The sequence below is a fragment of the Aptenodytes forsteri genome, unplaced genomic scaffold, assembly GCF_000699145.1.
Source record: "Aptenodytes forsteri isolate BGI_AS27 unplaced genomic scaffold, ASM69914v1 Scaffold273, whole genome shotgun sequence".
Taxonomy (NCBI): domain Eukaryota; kingdom Metazoa; phylum Chordata; class Aves; order Sphenisciformes; family Spheniscidae; genus Aptenodytes; species Aptenodytes forsteri.
In genome coordinates, this window is record NW_008795041.1 from 4,731,862 (window position 1) to 4,752,485 (window position 20,624).

Sequence of the window (20,624 nt, forward strand, 5' to 3'; positions counted from 1 at the left end):
GCCAATTATAATGCTGAAAAGGAAAAGTGCTGGAGTACCACTGAATCCTTTCTCCGTGCAGTCCCAAACTCCTAAGGTAAAGGAAAAAATCAAAAAAGTTCTCATTAATAAGTATTAATCTGTATTTTGGTTGATTTGAATACTGTTGTCTTTTATTTCTGCTTCTAGAAATTACCTTTCTCATTAGCTTCCTTAGCAATGTTACTGTGTAACTTCATGCATTTTTTTGCTGGAGTACCACTGAATCCTTTCTCCGTGCAGTCCCAAACTCCTAAGGTAAAGGAAAAAATCAAAAAAGTTCTCATTAATAAGTATTAATCTGTATTTTGGTTGATTTGAATACTGTTGTCTTTTATTTCTGCTTCTAGAAATTACCTTTCTCATTAGCTTCCTTAGCAATGTTACTGTGTAACTTCATGCATTTTTTTTGTCTTCCCCTTCCGTGTTAATACATAAACAGAATACAACTCTTTCTGTATCTTTAGTATAGTAGTAGTATATAGCTGTTACATTTGACAGGTGAAACTGTTTTTATAATGGTAGGTACATTACATGAAGGTGAGCTTCTGCTTTGTCTCTTTTTTCCTAAGAGTAGAAAAGACCCTTGTGGCAAGGAAAGGATGATGGGAAGTGAAATAAGCAGAAGAAAGAGTATTTGTGGGTGTGGACAAGGATAAGAAACTCGTCTTCTGCAGAAATGGAAAGCAAATGGAAAATTGAAGCTATGGATAGAAGTTTAGCCTAGTGGAAGATTTTGGAGTGAAAGGAGGGACGGGCTGCTAAGGATGGAAGGCTAGCATTTTGTTAAGAGTTCTGGCAAATGAGGAAGACTTCATAGCTGGAAGTACAATGAGATATTTGGTAAGAGTCTGTGGAGAGTAAATGGAGTAGAGTAGATAAATCTGATCTGTGAAACCTTGACATCAACTCTTATGTTGAAAATAATCACCAGTGGCACTCATTTCAACAGTTGTGTTGGAGCCTAGAAGTAATTAAAAAAGAAAAAAGGGGGAGATACAGTAAGAGAGGATCTTTGTCTTTATGGTGCAAACCAGCGGTCACTTCTAGTAGGAAACATTGAGAAGGAAATTAATTCCCAGACATGCTGTTCAGATGATAGCTTCTGTGGTCCTAGGAGGAGGAGTGGGAGATTTTAGACAATGAAACAGATGAAGAGGATGAAGAGTGCCACCTTAGAAAATAAATAGGCATAAAAAGCAAGATGGCAGTGATGCTTTCTACTTCAGGAGGCAAGCAGAAATATAAGTATGAATAAATTCACTTGGCTGAGCTAGCAAAAAATTGTTGGTGAAGGTAGATTAAGTAATGTTTGCTTTCTGTTTAAGGTGAGTGAAGGGCTGAGTTTGGTGTTGTCCACAGTAGAAGTAGCTGTACTGAGATTAAAACCCTAGAAATGATTGTGTGCGACTCTAAATTCTGTGTCTGTAAATAACAGCTTTCTCCAAAGATAAAGGTTTTGAACCTTGCTGCAGGTTAAGGGCCAGTGGATGCAGAGACCTGTTGTTGGTCATGGTGGAAGCCGCTTCCACGGAACACATCTTCCGTAAGAAGAGGTTCCGTAGCTGCTGCCGTAGTGCTATCCTGTTTGAAAAACAAACTACGTGCTTATTGCCTCAGAGTTTAGGCTTGCAGAGCATGCTGAAATGTGGTTTCTTCGTTTTCCTCGCTCTCCCTGTCATGTCTATAGCGTGAAGAAATCCAGCGGAGAAGCACTGTTCTCTAGACCCATGGTGTCCTGTAGACATCTTGAACTCATTACTGATATGAGCAGATGTAAACTGCCATCTTGGCCTTCCCCAGTTGTTCCAGGCTCTGTCCCTGCCTGACATATATTGTCACATACTCAGTTGACACAGAGGTTTTCATTTAAGAATGGAGTACTGCTACGTGGGAAAAATAGTCAAAGTAACCACAAACTTAATTAAATGTCAACCATGGCCTGTTGTAAACTGCTTTTTAAAATTATAGTAGAAACACATCACAGCAGAAATGATACTATAGAATTTAAAGTTTACTTTTGAGTAGTTTTAGCTGTCATGCTGTAAATATGTGGAGCTTTTCCTCTAGCCCTGGTTACTAGCTCTGCAAATAGCAAGTGCTAGATTTTTTTTTTTCCTTTTTTTGCTCTTAAGTTTTTTTTTTTTTTAACTCATGGCTAAAATGTCTTTCAGGTAATCACCCCTATATCAAAGAAAGCTCCTGCTCATCTCAGAAAGGAAGCTCTTCCTCCAGCTTCATTTCATCCTAAACATCCCAGTTATACAGCAAAACCTGTCACAGTCTCTGAAAATGAGGATACCAAGTATGTGCAAAAAGCTACAGAAAATGGGGGAATAGTGAAGACAATAGAAGAGAAAGCTATTGAAGGTATCAAAAAGAAATCAAAACCCAGATGTGGAAACTCTTTAAATATGGCATATTAGTGTTAAAACACTTAAGTTTATACTAGTTAGATGCTTAGATAGCTTAAATGTGATATTTTGTTTGTATATTAATACTGTATGTTACGGTCATGCATATAGTACGCTATCTATGCATACTGCAGTAGCATACAGTGCGTCATTTTAATGACTCAAGCCTTTACTTCTGTGTGCATCCAGATGATGATCAGGGAATGATGGATTTTGATGAGGAGGACTTTGATGAACCTATGGAAGCAGAGCATGTGGAAACTATACCTGAGACAGCTGAAAGCTTGAAAAGAGACAAGGAAATTGAAAAGAAAGAGACAGAGCAGCTGGAATCAGATAAGAAAGAGACATCTGTCTTGTAAGAATCTCTTTTTCTTTTTTTTCTTCCACCAATAAGCCTTAGATTTATCTTCATATTTATCTTTGCCAATGGGATAACTGTGATACAGACAGAATGATGATAATGCTATGCGATTTTTTTTTTTTTGTAGTGACGTTAAAAATGATAATGTTGAACATGCTGATAGCTGCTTAATTGAAAAATACTTGATGTTTTGGGGATTTAGCACATGACAACGTAACACGTATTTCAGTACATTGAGGTGACTCAATGTGGGTGTTGAACAATGAATTTTGATGCCAATAAGCAAAAATGAGGAATTGCTAACGATGCTTATTCTAAGCAACTATAAGGTATTTCATAATGTTAGTTGTAGTTAAAAGTATTGTCGTTAAAAGTAATTTCACATGGTGAACAGCTATATCTTTGGAAATAGGAAAAAAGGGTGGTTTTCCCCATTGTTTTTCTTTTTTATTGTTTGGAAGAATCTTGAATCATGTTTCCATAACTTTAAACTGTAAACTACTTGAATGCTCAAAAAGACTTAAACATTTAATGACCTGAAAAGGTAGTTTTGTTGAAATAATCTGTTGTTCCCACTGAGCAACTTGTACAGATGGACGGATATATTTGTTACGTAAAGGCTTGAATGACCAAGGCTGAAATACCAGGTGAATGACTTTTAAAGCCTGTGTGTTGTGTACTGAGAACCATACTTGTATGTGGGTTCCTCTCTTTGTCACTCCATCCTTCTTTTCAGAAGAAATATGAGGAAACCCAGCTGTTGGGAATGTTGCTCGGTAGTGGAAAGAGCAACAAAAGGCCTGAGAATATAGGGCTGAAAAAAAGTGAAACAGTGGTGGTTATAGCAAAGGCACAATTTTACTTCTTGTCTCTTTCTTCTTCTGCAAAACCTACAGAAGTTGTTCTCTCCCAGATATCTCATGTTGGGACAGAATTGATGAGGACGAAGCTGATCTAGCAGTGGCAGAAGTTCAGCTGGACCCCAATCTCCTTCCACTTGTGAATGGGGAAAATGATGATCAAGTCTTAAGATTTTATTGGCTGGATGCTTATGAAGATCAGTACAGTCAGCCAGGTAACTATTTAGTTAAAGGCAGAAAGTGCCATTCTTACTCTTTTTATATAACTGGGATTTTCAGACTTGCCTAAATTATGTCTAGATACCGTGTCTCTCTGTGCTCTGTAACTTGTACATTGATCTCTTGTTTCTCCGCACCTCTGTCCTTGGTGCAGGGCACTATGACTGGGCAAAGTGAAAATGTTGTCTCTTGGTCTAGTATAGTAGTAGGGAGGTACAAAGGGAGCTACTAGCACTTCTCAACGTTAGTGACCCGTTGGCCTTCTTAAAACCCTGTGTGCTCCAGGAATAAGCCGATATTGTTAATTTCTTACTCAGTGGTGCAACAATTGAGCATGCTTTCTTCTTGTTTCTGGAAATACAACTTAAAATTCTGGTGAATTATTAGAAAGCCTGTACAATAGCAGTTGCATGATTTTATACGAAGGAAAGGTATGCGTGTGAAGGGAGGAAGGTGGCCTGAAAAATATATGCCCTGTCTAGATCCCTTTATTCCAACTGTCTAGATCTTGAAGATTGTCTCTGGATTAACATCCCTAACATGCTCTGTGCAGTTGAAGTGTGAATCCTGGCCCTCATCTTCTTCAAAACTGCAGCATTCTGATCTCAGCCCTGACAAAAGAAGTCGTGTTCACATCTGTTCTAAGCACTTCCCATCTGTCCTCTCATTTCATCAGCAGCTTTAGGATCTTGGGTTTCTAATTTGTGCTTCATGTAGGTTTACCAGAAGGTTCTTCCACATGTTGTTGGAAGGTTTTTTGGGATGCTGCTGTAAGCATTGAGTCAGATGTGTTTCTCTGTTACACCTTTTGTTGTGAGTTGGGATGCCAGACTTAAATATAAGACTGTACTGGGCTGAACAGCTTGGTGATGGGAGTGGTAATAATCATAGATATCTTGATGAAATCAATGGCTTTAATATGAAATTGCTACTTTTAAAGACCCCGCTATTGTTCTTGTTCTTTTTTTTGTCTTCTAAGTCAGTGGTTGCTGAATGGAACATAATTATGAAAGGATTTCTGTTCCTCGCATGCAAGGAGTGTTCTTTTCTCATTATGACTTTTTCAGGATTGAATAATAAAGACTGCACCTGTTTTCAATTAGTAGTGTGGAAGGGAAAATTTTGATACTGCTTTTTGTTTAACACGTTCGTGATCTTTGTTTATGCCTCATTTGCTGTGATGTCAAAAGCACTGCCTGAAGAGTAAATACTATAGCATAATCATAAGACTCTTTCAAACTTAATGATTTTTTGGGGGGCTTACTTTTCATAACCCCCTTTCCTATCTTAGGCAGAGAAATTGAGAATTGTAATCCTATTAACATTTTAAAGAAATAACGAATAAAAATTGCCCTTTCTTTCCCCTCTGCAAGACATTTTCCCTGTCTCTTGACTTTGCTTGCCTTTTGGTTCATTGGTAACATGATCTTTCTTTTCACAGACTTTGTGTTTTATAAGCTTTAGTCCTGTTTTTTCTTTCTTTCTTCTCTCCATAATCAGGCTTACAGGGGATAGGTCCTGATACCTTTTCTCTCATTTCTTGGTTTTACATATGAAATGTCTCTGAAAACTCTTTGTAGTTAGCCGTGCTTTTATTGTGTGTGGGGGGGTGAGGGGGCTAGCTGTTGGACTAGGTGACCTCCAAAGGTTCCTTCCATCCTAAATTACTCTGATTCTGTGAAATCTGGGGATTAAGACCACTTACTTGTCTGTGCTAGAGTTGATTGAAGTTTGTCTTTGCAATCCAGGCAGCCTTTTACCCTGTCTTTGACTAGCTCTTGTATCTTTCTTTCTACCTCACCTGCTTATATGTACACCTCTGACAGGTTAACTTCTCCATGCTCTTAATATGGCTAGCTGTTCAAGCGACCAACTCCTGTTTTATGGTCTCTCCCATAGTTTCATCTTTCTGTATGATACAAACCTATTTGAGTTTTTTATCCCTTTAAAAAAGAAAAAAAAAAAAAAGATTGCTGGGGAGAAGAACTTCATCTTCCCTGTCACTTAGATCTGTAATTTGAGCTCTTTCTAGATCCTTTTATTCAAACTGTCTAAATCTTGAAGATTGCCTCTGTATTAAAATCTCTAAGATACTTTGTGCAGCTGAAGCTTGTGTCCTTGCTCTCATCATCTTCAAAACTGCAACATTCTCTGTCCTTGACAAAAGTAGTCTTGTTCACATGTATTCCAAGCACTCAAGAAATGATTTTTCTTAGCCTGTCACTCCAACTCTGTCATCTGTCTTAGTGCATCTTCACTGATTTATCTTTGATCTAATGGAGTGAGAAAGGTGCCTTTACATCTGATAGATCGCGTGGCAAAGACAAATTATAACTCTTAACCAAGGACTTGTTTGTGCATTGTCAGACCAAGGAGAAATGCGGGTTCCAAAATCTTCCTTACGTGAAATGCTGTTTCTGAGACAGTCTCAACTCTGATATTTCTGATTTCATTAATAGTAGTGTACTGTAGGAATAGTGTCTTTCATGTAATCAAATTCCAAATTACTTGGAGTTTGAAGGGAACTCAGGTGAAGCCAGGTTTTTGAGTTGTATTTGGAAGTTTCTGTTACTTGTAATTCACAAACTGTACGTGAAAGTCAGCTAGCCTTGTTCTATGTTATTTCAAAGTTTAGCATCACTTGGTTAGCAGTTTGCAGCATTTTGTGCTAATGCCACATTCTCTGTGGCTCAGAGATGTGCATGTACAATAATGACATGGTCCACAGTGAAGTCAGTTGTGCTAGTCCTGCTCTATATAGGCTTTCTGAATGTCTGCCTTGGTTACAACTGCTATCTTAGCATCCAGGATTTCTTACGATGCCATACATCTTTCGGTGTCCTCATTTGTTAAAAATAGTCAGTTGAAAACTTTTTTGCAGTTGATCAGCTTCTAGTTGTTGTCTTCAGAACTTATTTCTACAGGTATAATTAGTAGTAGAGTCTTGATCTCACGGTACTAAAGTGTAGGAAAAATGCGTTAATTGTAGTGGTCTAGATGAAGAATGAAAAATTGTAGATAACATGTTTCAGGAGTGATTGACAGCACAGGCATTCTGATTATCTTCAGCTTTCACTGACTTCTCTCTCCTTCCTCCCTCTCCCCATGAATTATCAAACTAATGTAGGTAGAAATGGAATATCAGAACAGAATTCTGAGACTGGCTGTGTGATGCCAGTTTGAATTTCGCATATCAAGGTGTTACTGTAGTGACGGAGGTAGGGGCATGAAGAACTATACCGGTATCTATTTGTAAAGCTGGTGTTTAAAACAATTTAGAATGTGCTTATACATCAGAAAGATTTGTTGTTCAATGACCTAAACCAGAAATGGTTGTGTTTCTATGCAAGAATACATAATAAGCTGCTTTAAGCAACATGAATAATTATTAATTTAAGAATTGCATATTGAATTCTTTGCTCTGCCCTTCTTCCTTAGGTGTGGTATTTTTGTTTGGCAAAGTTTGGATTGAATCTGCAAACACTTATGTCAGCTGTTGTGTGAAAGTGAAAAATATTGAGAGAACTGTTTATCTACTGCCACGTGAAACAGTAAGTATATCTTTTAAGCATGTCAAACATAAGTACCTTTCATTCTGCTTATGGCAGGTTATGAGTTCTAGTAGTGTGTTTATGGGAACTATTGAAGCCAGTGTTGTCTGATGTAGGTGGTAAAAGTTAAGTACAATGTATACATGGTATATCACGTATGAGATGCAGAGTGGGGCGTTGCTGCTTCCCCCCGACCCTAACTAACAACTGCAGACAAATTGTTACTTTTAGACTTGCTGCTTAGGAAATAAAGTTGTCTTGAAGTATAATTAGAAAACTTAATGCTTTTTAAACACTATGTTTCAAATAATATTTCTTAAATTTGGATTTTCTTGGCTGATTGCATTGTAGTTTTCCCTTAAAGAAGAGATACATGATTCATAATAGCTAAGCAAAATTCAACTTTACTGGTCATGTCTGCTGGCATTTTTTGTTAATTTGTAAAACCTGACTTCTGTTTTTGAGGAAATTGACCTATCCAGTGGCAAAGAGATGGAGACTCCGGTAACTATAATGAGTGTTTTCCAGGAATTTAATGACTGCATTTCACCAAAGTATAAGATCATGAAGTTCAAATCCAAGGTTTGTCTACAAGCATCCTATTTGGTCATTTTCTGGTGTTCTGGTTTGTAAGGTGGGAAGTCTGTTGAAACACTGTCCAGCGGGGGAGGTTAGGCTGAAATGCAAATATATACTTACACATCAGGAGTTATACCTGCTTGTAAAAGCCATCCCAGTGTCTTCCCAAATATCCATACTCCTTTAAGAACAGTTAATCTGCAACATGATTGTTCCACCAGAAGTTTAAACATACTGCTTTTGAAAATACTCATTCATTAGCTTCTTGGAAACTGGGTTGAATGTCAGACTGTCTTTCTTGCTTGCTGAGCTAATTTTGAGAACAGAACAGATAGAAGTTCTGATACCTAAAGCCTGGGTATCAGTTCATGGTGTCAAAGTTTAAGATGAAAGATTGTGTTGTCCAGCAGATAGGTCAGTGCACTGGGATTAGACTGTCTTTGCATTTGACCAGGTGTCGTATTGAACTTTATCTCTTGGCATGTTTCGTCCTTCTTCTCACCCTTGCAGGTTTATCTTTTTTAGAATGCGTGCTGTTCGGAGAGTGGATTGTCATATTGCATTTATACAGGAGGTAGCAAGTTGTGAGGACTGCCATGCAGTCTTGAAACTTAAGCTGCTTTGGGCTTACAGTTATGGGCAACAGTTTTATAGTGTTACTTTGCTGTGTTCTGTTTGCTCAACAAATCCTTAAAAGAATATTGGAAAAGCAAAATGTTGCTATAATGGAAAATTGCACATACAGTAATATAATACTTGTCAGAACTCTATAGGAAAAGAGCTGATAACACTGATAGTGTTGCAGATTTGCACTGAATTAGTTTGCTAGTGTGAGAAAGCTTTCTTGTTCATTTACACAGAGCAGTGGTGTTGTGGGGGGGGGGGGGGGAGTTGTGGAGTTTGTAAGGGGGGGAAAGGTGGCTACCATGCACGTTAGAGGAAAAGACTTATTCAGAGTGAAGTGCTCAGAAACTTTTCCGTTTCTTGAAGTAAGATATCATTAGTCTGGCAAAGCTGGCTTTCATTGTAATTACTGGGTGGTGTGGAATTAGTTGTAACTTTTCCCAGGCTGGCAATCTTGTGACTTTGTAGGACTCGTTCCTGAATAGTTGATCAGAAAATGGGGTGGCAAGTAAAAATGCAGGAAGAATGGAATTTAACAATATGTAAATAAGGGAAAATAAAAACAAGTTCATGCAGTAATTCAGGTTGGAAAGACCCTCAGGAGGTCATCTAATCCAAAGCTAGAGTACTTCAGAAAGTTTAAGTTGTTAAAGTGAAAATGTGAGCAGTGTTTCTCAAATGGCAAGTTCATGCAAGAAATGATGTCTTCTTGTCAACATGTAGCATTATTTACATCATTCAGGGAAAATGTACACGTCATTAGAACTTTGTAAAACTATTGTTATTTTTTTGGTTCTAGCTTATTTTCTCTCAAAACTCTGATGCAAATTTAGCTTTTTTTGGTTTTATCAGTGTTATTTCTCTTGTATATTTGACTATAACTCAGTCGTTATGTATGGGGATTGGAAAGAAATGAATTTAACAATAGGTAAAAAAGAAGTTTGTAATAGCTCGCTCTTCAAAGATCCTTTCAGGAATGAGGGAGGAAACTCAGGGCAAATCAATTCCTCATTAAAAGAGAGGATACAAACATTTATAAAAAAAGAAAGGGAGGGGGGGGGGGAAAGGCCTTTGAAAAGATGCAGATCTGCTAACAGAATCTTAGGAAACCTCCACCTGTTCCGTGGTGTGCTAAGGAAGAATAGCGTGAGTGAGGTAAAATATATGACTTATAGTTTAACCTTCAAAGATGGCTTTTAAAAATCAAGGTAAACCATATGCAGGAAGTATTTGAACTGTTATTTCTGATGTTAGTTCAAAGCTTGTCAAATTTTTACTGAGTTTACACAGAGCTTGGGATGAAAGACCCAACTGTGTTGTCTGGACACATAACTACAGTGCATCTGGGGTCCTTAGGGATCACTCCTGTGTTACACCCAGCAGTAAGAGGGAAGTAGCAGCACTAAGGCGCTGTTCAGATCTTACCTAGGGTATTACAACACTTGATCACCCTGATGAGGAAAGATTAACTCAAGTGACAACAGTTACAAAAGATGGTAATTAGAAGGATGAGCCAAAAGGAGAATCAGTTATACCAGAGATAACTATGAAAGAGCTTTAATTTTTTTTTAGCCTAGTAAAGTGAAGAATAATGATAAGACCTTTTTGCTCTCTAAAAGCATTAAAAGGGAATGAGCAGTAAGAAAGCTATTTAAAGGACAGTTTTAGCAAAAGAACAAATTTATGAATTTTAATTCATGAATAAATTAGGCAGGATAGTTGGGGATGCAGAGAAGCTCTGGAATAACCTACCAGAAGTGTTTCTAAACAGTAAGAATTCAAATTCTGTTTAAATTCATCAGACTCTTCAGTAAACTGAATTTTACTAACATGGTAAAAGGATATCCAGCTTTATTTTGCTGGCATAATTTTCTGCTGATTTTGATAGTTAGTGCCTCCTGGAAGGGTTTAATGAGAACTGGAGCTAGCAGGAGTGTATGGCACTAGTAATGTGGGGGATAAGAGGAAAGATAGGATTAGAGAGCAGGGCTGTTGGTGGGGCCTTTGTAGGACTATTCAAGGAAAGTATTACAAGAACTCAGCTATTCCAGCTTAACACAAAATTGACTGTGAACAAGTGGCACCAAATCTGGCCAGGCGTACATCTCTGCAGCAGGGGGTCGTTTTGCTGCCTGCAAGATAATTGTGGAAGTAGTGGGGTTGTCCCATTACTGTGCCATCCTTTTCTTTTGTTCCTCTCTGAGAGACCTCAGTTTGCCTGGTTAGATATCTTATTAATCTGTTTTTCATAAGGAGTCATCATCTTTCTTTTCATTGCAGTCATACCACCAGAGGTGGTGTGTTGTTACACAGCCCTTGCATCTGTGTTTCCGTAGGGGTATTCAGGGCTCTCAAATTGAAATGGTGGTGGCACTCAGCTGACTGAATGCTCCAAAGAAGTGATCTTCACACAGTTGTGACTGTATGTGGTTAAGAGCTACTATGCTTTAGAACTCCCTTGTTCTGTGATGTGCAGCCAGTGTTCCACTACTGTGTTGTTAAGGGTTGGTGTTTTGAAAGACTTTTAAAAGGCTAATGGCAGGTGAGTAGAGCACTCATGAGCAATGCATTCAGAGTAACACAAAGTCTCAGTTTTGGCACAGTACTGTGAAACTGAGAAACTCTTATTGTTCCATTATTAGCTGGAAATCAGAAAGGTTACTAGCATACCTGCCATGCACCCGAAGTTCTTTTATTCAGAATACCCAGTTTTGTGATGATGTGGAGAAAGCCAGTATTTATACACTGAGACAAGTTGTTCTCTGTGCGTGCATGCATGAGCATCTTGGCCTTGCCAGCACCAAACTTTGTCCCTGCGGAACAGATACACTTAAGCCGTATCACTTCCTCCTGCACCTGCTGCTAATTGTAGCTTCAATGGGTTGCACTGCTGCCAAGTTCGCAAGTCTTCACAAATCAATTTGAAAGCAGCCTTACTCCACTTAGGAACTTAGCAGCTAATCACTGCTGCTCGTTTCTGCTCTCTGAAGGGCCACTTGAAGGGCAGATTACTCTGCAGCAAAGCATTCATTCACTGCAGTTATGACCAGACGCTTGTGTAATTGAGCTGAGCTCTGTGGAATAACGCAGATGAATCACTGCAGCGTACTATTTTTACACTATGTTCAGCTTGTGTTTGCAACAAGAACTTGTTTGAAGCCTGAGAGGGTGTTTTTAAATTTAAAAAAAAAAAGGAGGGGGGGGCACCAGTAATATATGCTAAAAGCAGGGCATTGCCATCTGTTATGTTACAGCTATGATGTGCTGCTCGTGTGAGGTTCTGCTTTGGCTCAACAGTTCAGATCTACATTTGCATGCTAATTTGTAATGCTGTTCTGACTTCACAGTGATGCTCTTGTACCAAGTTATATTACTCTCTTCTGCTTCCATGTAGCTGTTGATGCCATAGTTGTTTCCGGATTTGCCTTCTTTCTATTTATAGCAGAGGGCCCTCTCCTCTCCTACCCAGGCATTGCAGCCTTAAAACTGCAGTGTTATGAGAAGTAGCAAGCTTAACCGCTCATTGTAGCGCTCTGGGGGAGCTATTGCTGATGCTATTAATTTAAGGAAAAAAACCCCAACCACTCAACCCTGAAACCTAATAACTTCAAGTTTACCTAACTGCATTTTTGTTTATTTGTAAATTTTATTCCAATTCATGGTGACTTTGTTTTTTCTTATTGAACTTACTCTAGTGATGTATTATGCTGACTCTAGGTATAATGTGCTGAACTTAGTGCACTGTCCGGTGAAAATATGCTTTTTAATTTAAGGGGCCTCTAGAAACTCTTCTAGTAAGAGTAATGTTCTAGCATAGTTATGGCATAATGTAATAACAATAATATGTAACAGTGGTGCAGATGGTTTGTGAAGTATTACAGGGCAGAGCATACATATTACAGGGCAGAGCATGGCATTTCAGCAGGTACCATAGCATTATTGCGCAGGATACTGTAATTATTTGGAAAATGAAGGTAGTTATTCTTAGCAACTGACAAGCTGTGCATGTTGTGGGAAATCATTATTGTTCTTGAAGAAAGCAGAAGTGATACTTATGTTTCAGTAAAGTTGTACTGAACTTGAGACTGCTTTAACTATCTTTGTTAGAGATACGTAAACAAACTTGACTACTTTCTAGTAAAACCCAAGTCACTCAAAATGAAAAATACAATACTGTCATAGAAATTACTCTATTCTAAGCATGTAATAAAGTAAGCAGCTGGCAGATGGTTGGGAAAAGAGCTCTCTTGGGTGCCTTTCTGAAGTGCTGGTACACTAAAGCATGTAACATAAAAGGAGGAACTGTGTGCAGTTATAGGGCTACCATCACGGACACGTGGTGGGATGGGACGTGGTTAAGAAGGACAGGCTGGGATGGTGAGGAGGGGGGGAGTCCCTTTTACATGTCAGAGCAATGGTAATGCATGGAGCCGTACCAAAGGAAGGGCATAGAGCTGGTCAAAAGCTTATGGGTCAGGATTAGAGGGCAGACTAATAGAGGTGACATCATGGTGGAAAAAGGAAAGCCAAAGCCCACCTGGAGTTGGATCTGGTGAGGGAGGCAAAGAGCAGTAGGAAAGGCTTCTGTAGGTGCAGGAGGACTAGGGGAAAATGTGTGCCTGCTGCTGAAAGGGACAAGGGATGTGGTGACAAAGGGCATGGAAAAGGCTCAGATACTCAGTGTCTTCTTCACCTTGGTCTTTACTGCTAAGTCCAGCATTCAGCAATCCCTGACCCCAAGAGACCAGAAGGAAAGCCTGAAGCAAAGAAGACTTGTCCTCGGTGGAGGACGATCAGGTTAGGGAACACTTAAACAAACTGGGACAGACACAGGTGCATGGGACCTGATGGGATGCATCCATGAGTGCGGAGGGAGCTGGCTGATGTCATTGCGAGGCCACACTTGATTATCTTTAAAAGGTCATGTTGATCAGAGGAGGTTCCTAAGGACTGGAAGAAAACAAATGTCAAAGCTATCCTCAAGATGGGCAAGGAGGAGGAGACTCCAGGGAACCAGAGGCTGGTCAGCCTCACCTCAAGCCCTGGGAAAAGGTGGTGGAGCAACTAATTGTGAAAACAACTGTTTTCCAGACACACAAAGCACAAGAAGGTGCTTGGGCGTGTTTGGTGTGGCTTTACAGAGGGGAAATCATGCTTCACCAAGCTGGTAACTTTCTCTAAAGAGATGTCTGGCTTGGTGGACAAGGGGAGAGCAGTGGCTGTTGCTTGTCTTGACTTTAGTAAGGCTTTCAACACTGTCTCCCATAGCATCCTCAAAGACAAACTGATGAAGTATGGGCTAGGTAAGTGGTCAGCGAGGCGGACTGAAAACCGGCTGCACTGCTGGGCTCCAAGCGTTGTGATCATTGGCACAAAGTCCAGGTGGCGGCCAGTCCCTAGTGGCGTACCCCAGGGGTCGATACTGAGTTCAATCCTGTTTAGTGTCTGTGTTAACGACTTGGATGATGGTGCAGAGCGTACCCTCAGCAAGCCTGCAGACAATACAAAACAGGGTGGAGTGGCTGATACACCAGACGGGTGTGCTGCTGTTCAGAGGGACCTCAACAGGCTGGAGATGTTTCATGACCTACAGGAACCTCATCAAGTTCAACAAAGGGAAATAACAAGTCCTGCACCAAGGGAGGAATAACCCCATGGACTCTGGGACTGACCGGCTGGAAAGCAGCTTTGCAGAAAAAGACCTGGTCATCCTGGTAGACGCTGAGATGACCGTGAGCCAACAATGTACCCTTGCGGCAAAGGCGGCCATGGACACCCTGGGCTGCATGAGACAGAGCATTGCCAGCAGATCTCAGGGAGGTGGTCCTTCCCCCTTTACGCAGCCCTGGCGAGACACATGTGGAGTGCTGTGTTCAGCTGAGCTCCCCAGTATGAGAAAGACGTGCACGTACCGGAGCAAGTCCAGCACAGGACGACAAAGATAAATACAGGGACTGGAGCATCTGTCATGTGAGGAGAGGCTGATAGACCTTGGACTGCTCAGGCTGGAGAAGAGGAGGTTTGGGGTGAGGGATTGGTGTTGCAAATCTTATCATTGTGTATAAACATCTGATGGGCAGGAGTAAAGTTGACTCTGGCAGACTCTTCTCATTGGTGCCCAATGGAGGACAAAAGCAATAGGTACCATTTGGAACATATGAGATTTATCAGAACATAAACCACTTTTTTACTGTAAAGGAGGTCAGGCACTGGCACAGGTTGCCCAGAGAGGCTCTGGAGTCTCCATCCTTGGGGATATTCAAAACCTAACTGGAGAAGGCCCTGAGCAACCCGCTCTAGTTGACCCAGCAGTCGGCTGGACTAGGCAATCTCTGGAGATGCCTTTCCATCTCAGCCATTTTGTGATTTTGTGGTGGTCTGCAACCACCAATTCTCATGAGTATGTCTGAAGCCTGTGAATTTACAGAACGTTTCCAAGTTTCCTTAGCTGTATTAAGCTTGTGCGTTTTTTGTTTTGTAACGGTTAGTATACTTGTAAGTCAATTCTGTAGAAACTCTTCATGCTAAGAAAACCTAAAGAGATTAAATACAGGTACTAAAACATTCTTAGTGGTGGTCTGCAACCACCAATTCTCATGAGTATGTCTGAAGCCTGTGAATTTACAGAACGTTTCCAAGTTTCCTTAGCTGTATTAAGCTTGTGCGTTTTTTGTTTTGTAACGGTTAGTATACTTGTAAGTCAATTCTGTAGAAACTCTTCATGCTAAGAAAACCTAAAGAGATTAAATACAGGTACTAAAACATTCTTACTATCTTTAGATGGTTATGATGAGTTGCAGAATTGGTAATATATGATCAAGCCCATGATATTTGAGATGTATGTTTTGGCTGGCCTTTATTTCATTAGTTTTCTTACTGGACAGAATGAGTATTCAATTGAGAGATATTGAAAAAATGATATATTTGTTTTATACAGAAAGTGGAAAAATATTATGCTTTTGAGATCCCGGATGTTCCAGCAAAATCTGAATATTTAGAAGTTAAATATTCGGTGAGTATAATTAATCTGATGAAAGACCACAAGATGTTCCAGAAATCTGAATATTTAGAAGTTAAATATTCGGTGAGTATAATTAATCTGATGAAAGACCACAATCTGTTTTTTCCTAAATAAGAATTTTTTGATTTTTCTAAAAAAAAAAAAAAAATAAATTGCAGGAGATAAATTTTTTTTTTCTTTTTAAAAAAAAAAAAAAAAAAAAGAGTTATCATTTGTATGTTGGTTAGTCCTTAACAAAAACAGTTCATTACGAGGTAACCTATAACATGTTGATTTGTTAGCGTTAGCTCTATTTATGTAAATAAAGCATGAGGGGAAAAAATACTTCCTGCAACTACTGCATTCCTCCCACCTTCTCCCCCAATTACAATTTGCTTATTGATTTACAACAATCTGTGTTCCCAATTATCCCGCTTTATTTTTTATCGCCTTGCCACTGAATCAACTAATCAGTCAAACAACCCTTTAGCTGTACTGGATCAGGGCCTGAAGTACTGTAAGATGTTTTAAATTATTTAATACCCTTAAATGTTTTGTTGAATCCGTGTCCAGAATATAGCCAATACCTCTGCTTATATGGTTCTTGCAAATAGGAGCTGGGTGAGAAAGACTTTTGTTGAAGAGCTGTAAAACTGAGCAGCAAAGATGAAAAAAAATTCACATGAGAACATCAGTAGCTATTCTGAATTAGCAAAAATACTTGATTTGGTTTCAAATGTAAGAGACGCGGTAGTCTTGAACCTATTTGGTCAGTTGCTGAAATAATGCCTTTTTAAACCCTTTTTTTTATACTAGTTCTAGGTGCAAAAGCAGCATCTCATAGAGATTTGCTAGCTATCTCAAATTTTTCTTTTGCTGTGCAGAAACACTTTATCCAGTCTTATATGACTGACAAGATTAAAGCTGTAACTATCTAATTAAGCTTACAACGCGAGCAGTTTCTGTATTAAAATGGTCATTGAACATTGTTGTAGTCTTGGCTGATGATATTTCTCTTACATCCCAGTATGGATGAAGAACTTTTGCTTCAGTGCATTTTTACATTACTGTCCTGATTTTGTTATGCGCCTATTTAAGTCAATAGTGTAATTTCTTCAATTACTGTAAGCTATTATGGGTTAAGGCTTTGCTTGTGGGAAATTACAGTGATTTCAGGTATTGTGCAGTTTTGTTAAGGTGCTGTCTGAATATAGCATGTCAACCTTGAAGACTTCTGTGGGGTGAAATGACTCACTGCTTTCTGTTACTTGTTAGGCTGAATGCCCTCGGCTTCCCCAAGATCTGAAAGGACAAACATTTTCACATGTATTTGGAACTAACACCTCTAGCCTGGAGCTTCTCTTGATGAGTAGGAAGATCAAAGGACCATGCTGGCTGGAAATAAAAAATCCACGTATGGTGGTTTGCATGTGAAATACTTGGTTGCTGGAAAATACACATAATTATCCATTGGGGGGAGGAGGGGAAATTTAAATTGTACTGATAAATTATCATTTTGTAAATTAACTTTACAATTTATCTGTGTAACTTTCATTATCTAGTACAAATTATAACATTCCTTTTTTGAGTGAGAGCTCTATCCGTATACAGTTGCACACTGTACAGATGAGATTATAACTTTGAGCGGCAGTCGGAGGGAACTATGCAGTGCCTAGCAGCTACTCTTTGGTGCATACCCTTAAAGCCATGTATACTGAGCTAAAATTAGTTTCCTAGAAATTTATCCCTCTTTCTTCTCTTGATAACTTCAGATTCGTGTTTTTTCTGCAAATGTATCTTTTTAAGAACAAGCCGCTGCTAGATGGCTTTTTTGTTTGTGTGTTAGATTTTCTTTCTGGCACTTCGAAAACTTTGTGGTGCGGAGCTTTTTTAGTTTTAAATCCTTTCCGCCTCGTGAGTGGCATGCACCACTTACAGGTGGTTATGCCACAGTATTTTGGCTTGGTTAGAGTCCTTTATTCAATGTGTGCTGTGTATCCCCAAGAACATAGGGAAGTTGATCATACTGGACAAAAGCTACATCTATTAGTGCAGTCTCCTTGGGGCACTTCGAATATAGAATTGATAGTATTGAATGCTGATGCCAGGAGGGTTCTCCTCTTCAGCACCTTGCTCAGTCACTGACAAAGCTGATACCAGTAAGGATTTTGGGCTGGAATAGACAAATCCCTGACTGCCAAAAGACGGATTAGCTCCGATGGGTTTTCCACTAGACATTGGCAAGCATCGTTGTACTTCTTGGCACTGATTTTAAAGACCTAAGAGTGAGTTTTCATCTGCACTTTTCTCCCAAGAATTGACCTTGTATTTCTTTGGCATTTTCTTTCTTCACCTGAAAAGAGTCCAGAGCTGTTTTGTTCCTCATATCCAGTATGACAAATGTTATGGCAATGACAACTAACAGTTCAGGCAGTATTCAATTTTTCTTAATGCTGATGTGCGTTATCTCCCCTTAGACTACTTTGCCTGACCTCAGATACTGGTTCCAGCCCAGAGTTAAATGGTAAACTAAGGGAGCTCTCTTTTTCCCATTCCCTTATCTCCATTACAGCCTTCAGGTTCCAGAGAGAGTCTGTATCTGATACCAGAATTGTTCATTTCACAACTGTGGCATGCCCACTCTGTTGAAAACTGTCTATTAAGCTGGCTAGTTATATTTATGCGAATTTATGTAGTCATTGCACTGGATTTTGTGCCCCAAAGCTGATTTGTGTGTGTGCGTGTCTAGTTTACCAGAATGTTCTTGCTTTCTTGTGTAGCTTCCCTTCCACACTTCCCATAGAGGGTCTCAGGGATAAGTATACCTGAAAGGTTTAGAACAAGTGAGTCTCATTTGATCAGACTCCTACAACTTCTCCAAAAACTGTCATCGCTATTCATAATGAAGCTGTCTTTGCAGGTTGACTATCATTGCTAGATAGCACCAGAGCTTTTATAGAGCAGCAGTCTCCAAACTTTAGATTGTGCACCCCGTCAGTAAAAATTGAGCATTTACCCCCAATATATAGATACTTATTTATAAATTATATACATGTACTACTGTACTAATATATGATGTGCATTATAAAATAAACACAAAAATAGACATTAAAAAGGATGAGGTATGTGAAATAAACACTTTTTAAAGTATTTATTTATTAATGGTACAAAAAATATTTTCTTCCCACACCCCAATGGATTGTCTTATACACCCCCTGGGGTTCATGCACCCCACTTTGGAGACCACTGCTCTATAGAGTGCTAGTTGAAGCTCTGGTTATGAAGATATTGGAGATCAAAGAAAAAAGGTGTTAAGCAATTGATCACCTGTCTTCTTTTGGAGAGATCATCAGTGTTTTATAAATGAAAATATTTTACAGTTACCTGTTTGCATTTAGAGCAAGGAAAAATAGAGAAGGTAAAATATGTGGGTTTCCAGAGAGGGATCAAATAATTTTGTAGGGAGTAAGATAACTAGGTCTACTAACAGCTGTCTTCAAAAGGTTAATCCTTCAGAAATGCAACCTCTGCTTCCTGCTAACTGCGTGTAGTGAGTTACCTCAGCAGCATCTTTTGTGAATGGTCACTTTTTTTTAAAGCAAGTGAAGAATTACAGACCAAAATATTCAGATGATAATGGGTGGTGAATATGTCTCCCCCCCTCCCCAGCCATCTATATAATTTTGTAGCTCTTGTACAATTTATGCATAAATAGCTTTCTGTGACCTCCCTTACATTTTAGGATAGCTTACACTACCAGGGTAGGATGAACTCTCTTTTTATGTCATCCCCCATTTCCTCATTTCCATAATTGTGTTTCTGAAGGACTATATCTAAATGAATTGCCCAGTGCATTTCAGTCAGTCGTACATTCTTGTTCTCATTTGATCAAAATTCTTTTGATTAGCACTCTGGCTGCCTTTTCTGTAGCGTTTAAGAAACTTCTGTGTAAATGAAAGTTTCACTTGTATTAATTTAATTTTTATGAAGCCTTCTTCCTTTGGATTGACTACAAGATTAGATGCTAAGAGGTAGTATGTTAATTTAGGTGGAGTTATGCTCACTTGGTTTATATCTTTCTGTACTATGACTCTGTATAAAGCTGCCTGAAGTTTTTTTTTGTGTTGCACATCTTCCTGGCCTCAATACAAATCTCCCCTCTCTTCTTTGGTGTTAAAGAGCCCCTGGTGTAACTAGGCTTCTGACTGGGGAGTCAGGGCCCAGGGAGTTAGCAAAAATTGCGCAGGATTAGTCTGGATCTTGGACTATCCCACAAGAGCAAAATGTTAAAAGGACGTGCTCTGTGCAACAGTGCCATTAGAGAAACCTTACCTGTGGTTCCTGGAAGAATGAAGGTGGTTCATGTTGTTTCCTCAGAGCCTTCAAATCAGTCAGTCAGCTGGTGTAAGGTGGAGGCTGTGGCCATGAAGCCTGGCTTGGTGAACGTGGTTAAAGATCTTTCTTCTCCTCCTCCTCCTCTCGTGGTCATGTCCCTCAACATGAAGACCACTCAGAACCCAAAGACTCACCAGAATGAGGTAAGTAATCTGCTCTCATTTTGGTTTGGTTTGGTTTCATTCTTTGGCATATACTAAAAATTTTCTAAGGCTTGGAAGAACTTCACCTGATAAAACATACTGTCCTGGTGTCGGCTGGGATAGAGTTAATTTTCCTTCTAGTAGCTGGTACAGTGCTGTGTTTTGGATTTAGTATGAGAATAATGTGATAACGCACTGATGTTTTAGTTGTTGCTAAGCAGTGCTTATACTAAGTCAAGGACTTTTCAGCTTCCCCTACTCTGCAAGCGAGGAGGTGCACAAGAAGCTGGGAGGGAGCATAGCCAGGACAGCTGACCCAAACTGGTCAAAGGGATATTCCATACCATATGATGTCATGCTCAGTATATAAGCTGGGGGGAGTTGGCCTGGGGGCAGTGACTGCTGCTTGGGGACTGGCTGGGCATCGGTTGGCAGGTGGTGAGCAATTGCATCGTGC

At 39.5% G+C, this 20,624-nt stretch overlaps 1 protein-coding gene across 1 annotated transcript in view; it reads left to right on the top strand.

Moving 5' to 3' along the window:
* POLA1 (DNA polymerase alpha 1, catalytic subunit) overlaps positions 1–20,624 on the top strand; it is a 210,001-nt gene that overhangs the window by 4,534 nt on the left and 184,843 nt on the right. The window contains 9 exon segments of the mRNA XM_009276922.1: positions 1–76; positions 2,193–2,388; positions 2,622–2,790; positions 3,693–3,871; positions 7,314–7,426; positions 7,892–8,008; positions 15,567–15,641; positions 16,905–17,043; positions 20,007–20,167. The exon segment at positions 1–76 is cut by the window's left edge and continues 11 nt beyond it. Of these exon segments, the coding sequence (XP_009275197.1) occupies positions 1–76; positions 2,193–2,388; positions 2,622–2,790; positions 3,693–3,871; positions 7,314–7,426; positions 7,892–8,008; positions 15,567–15,641; positions 16,905–17,043; positions 20,007–20,167 (1,225 nt within the window).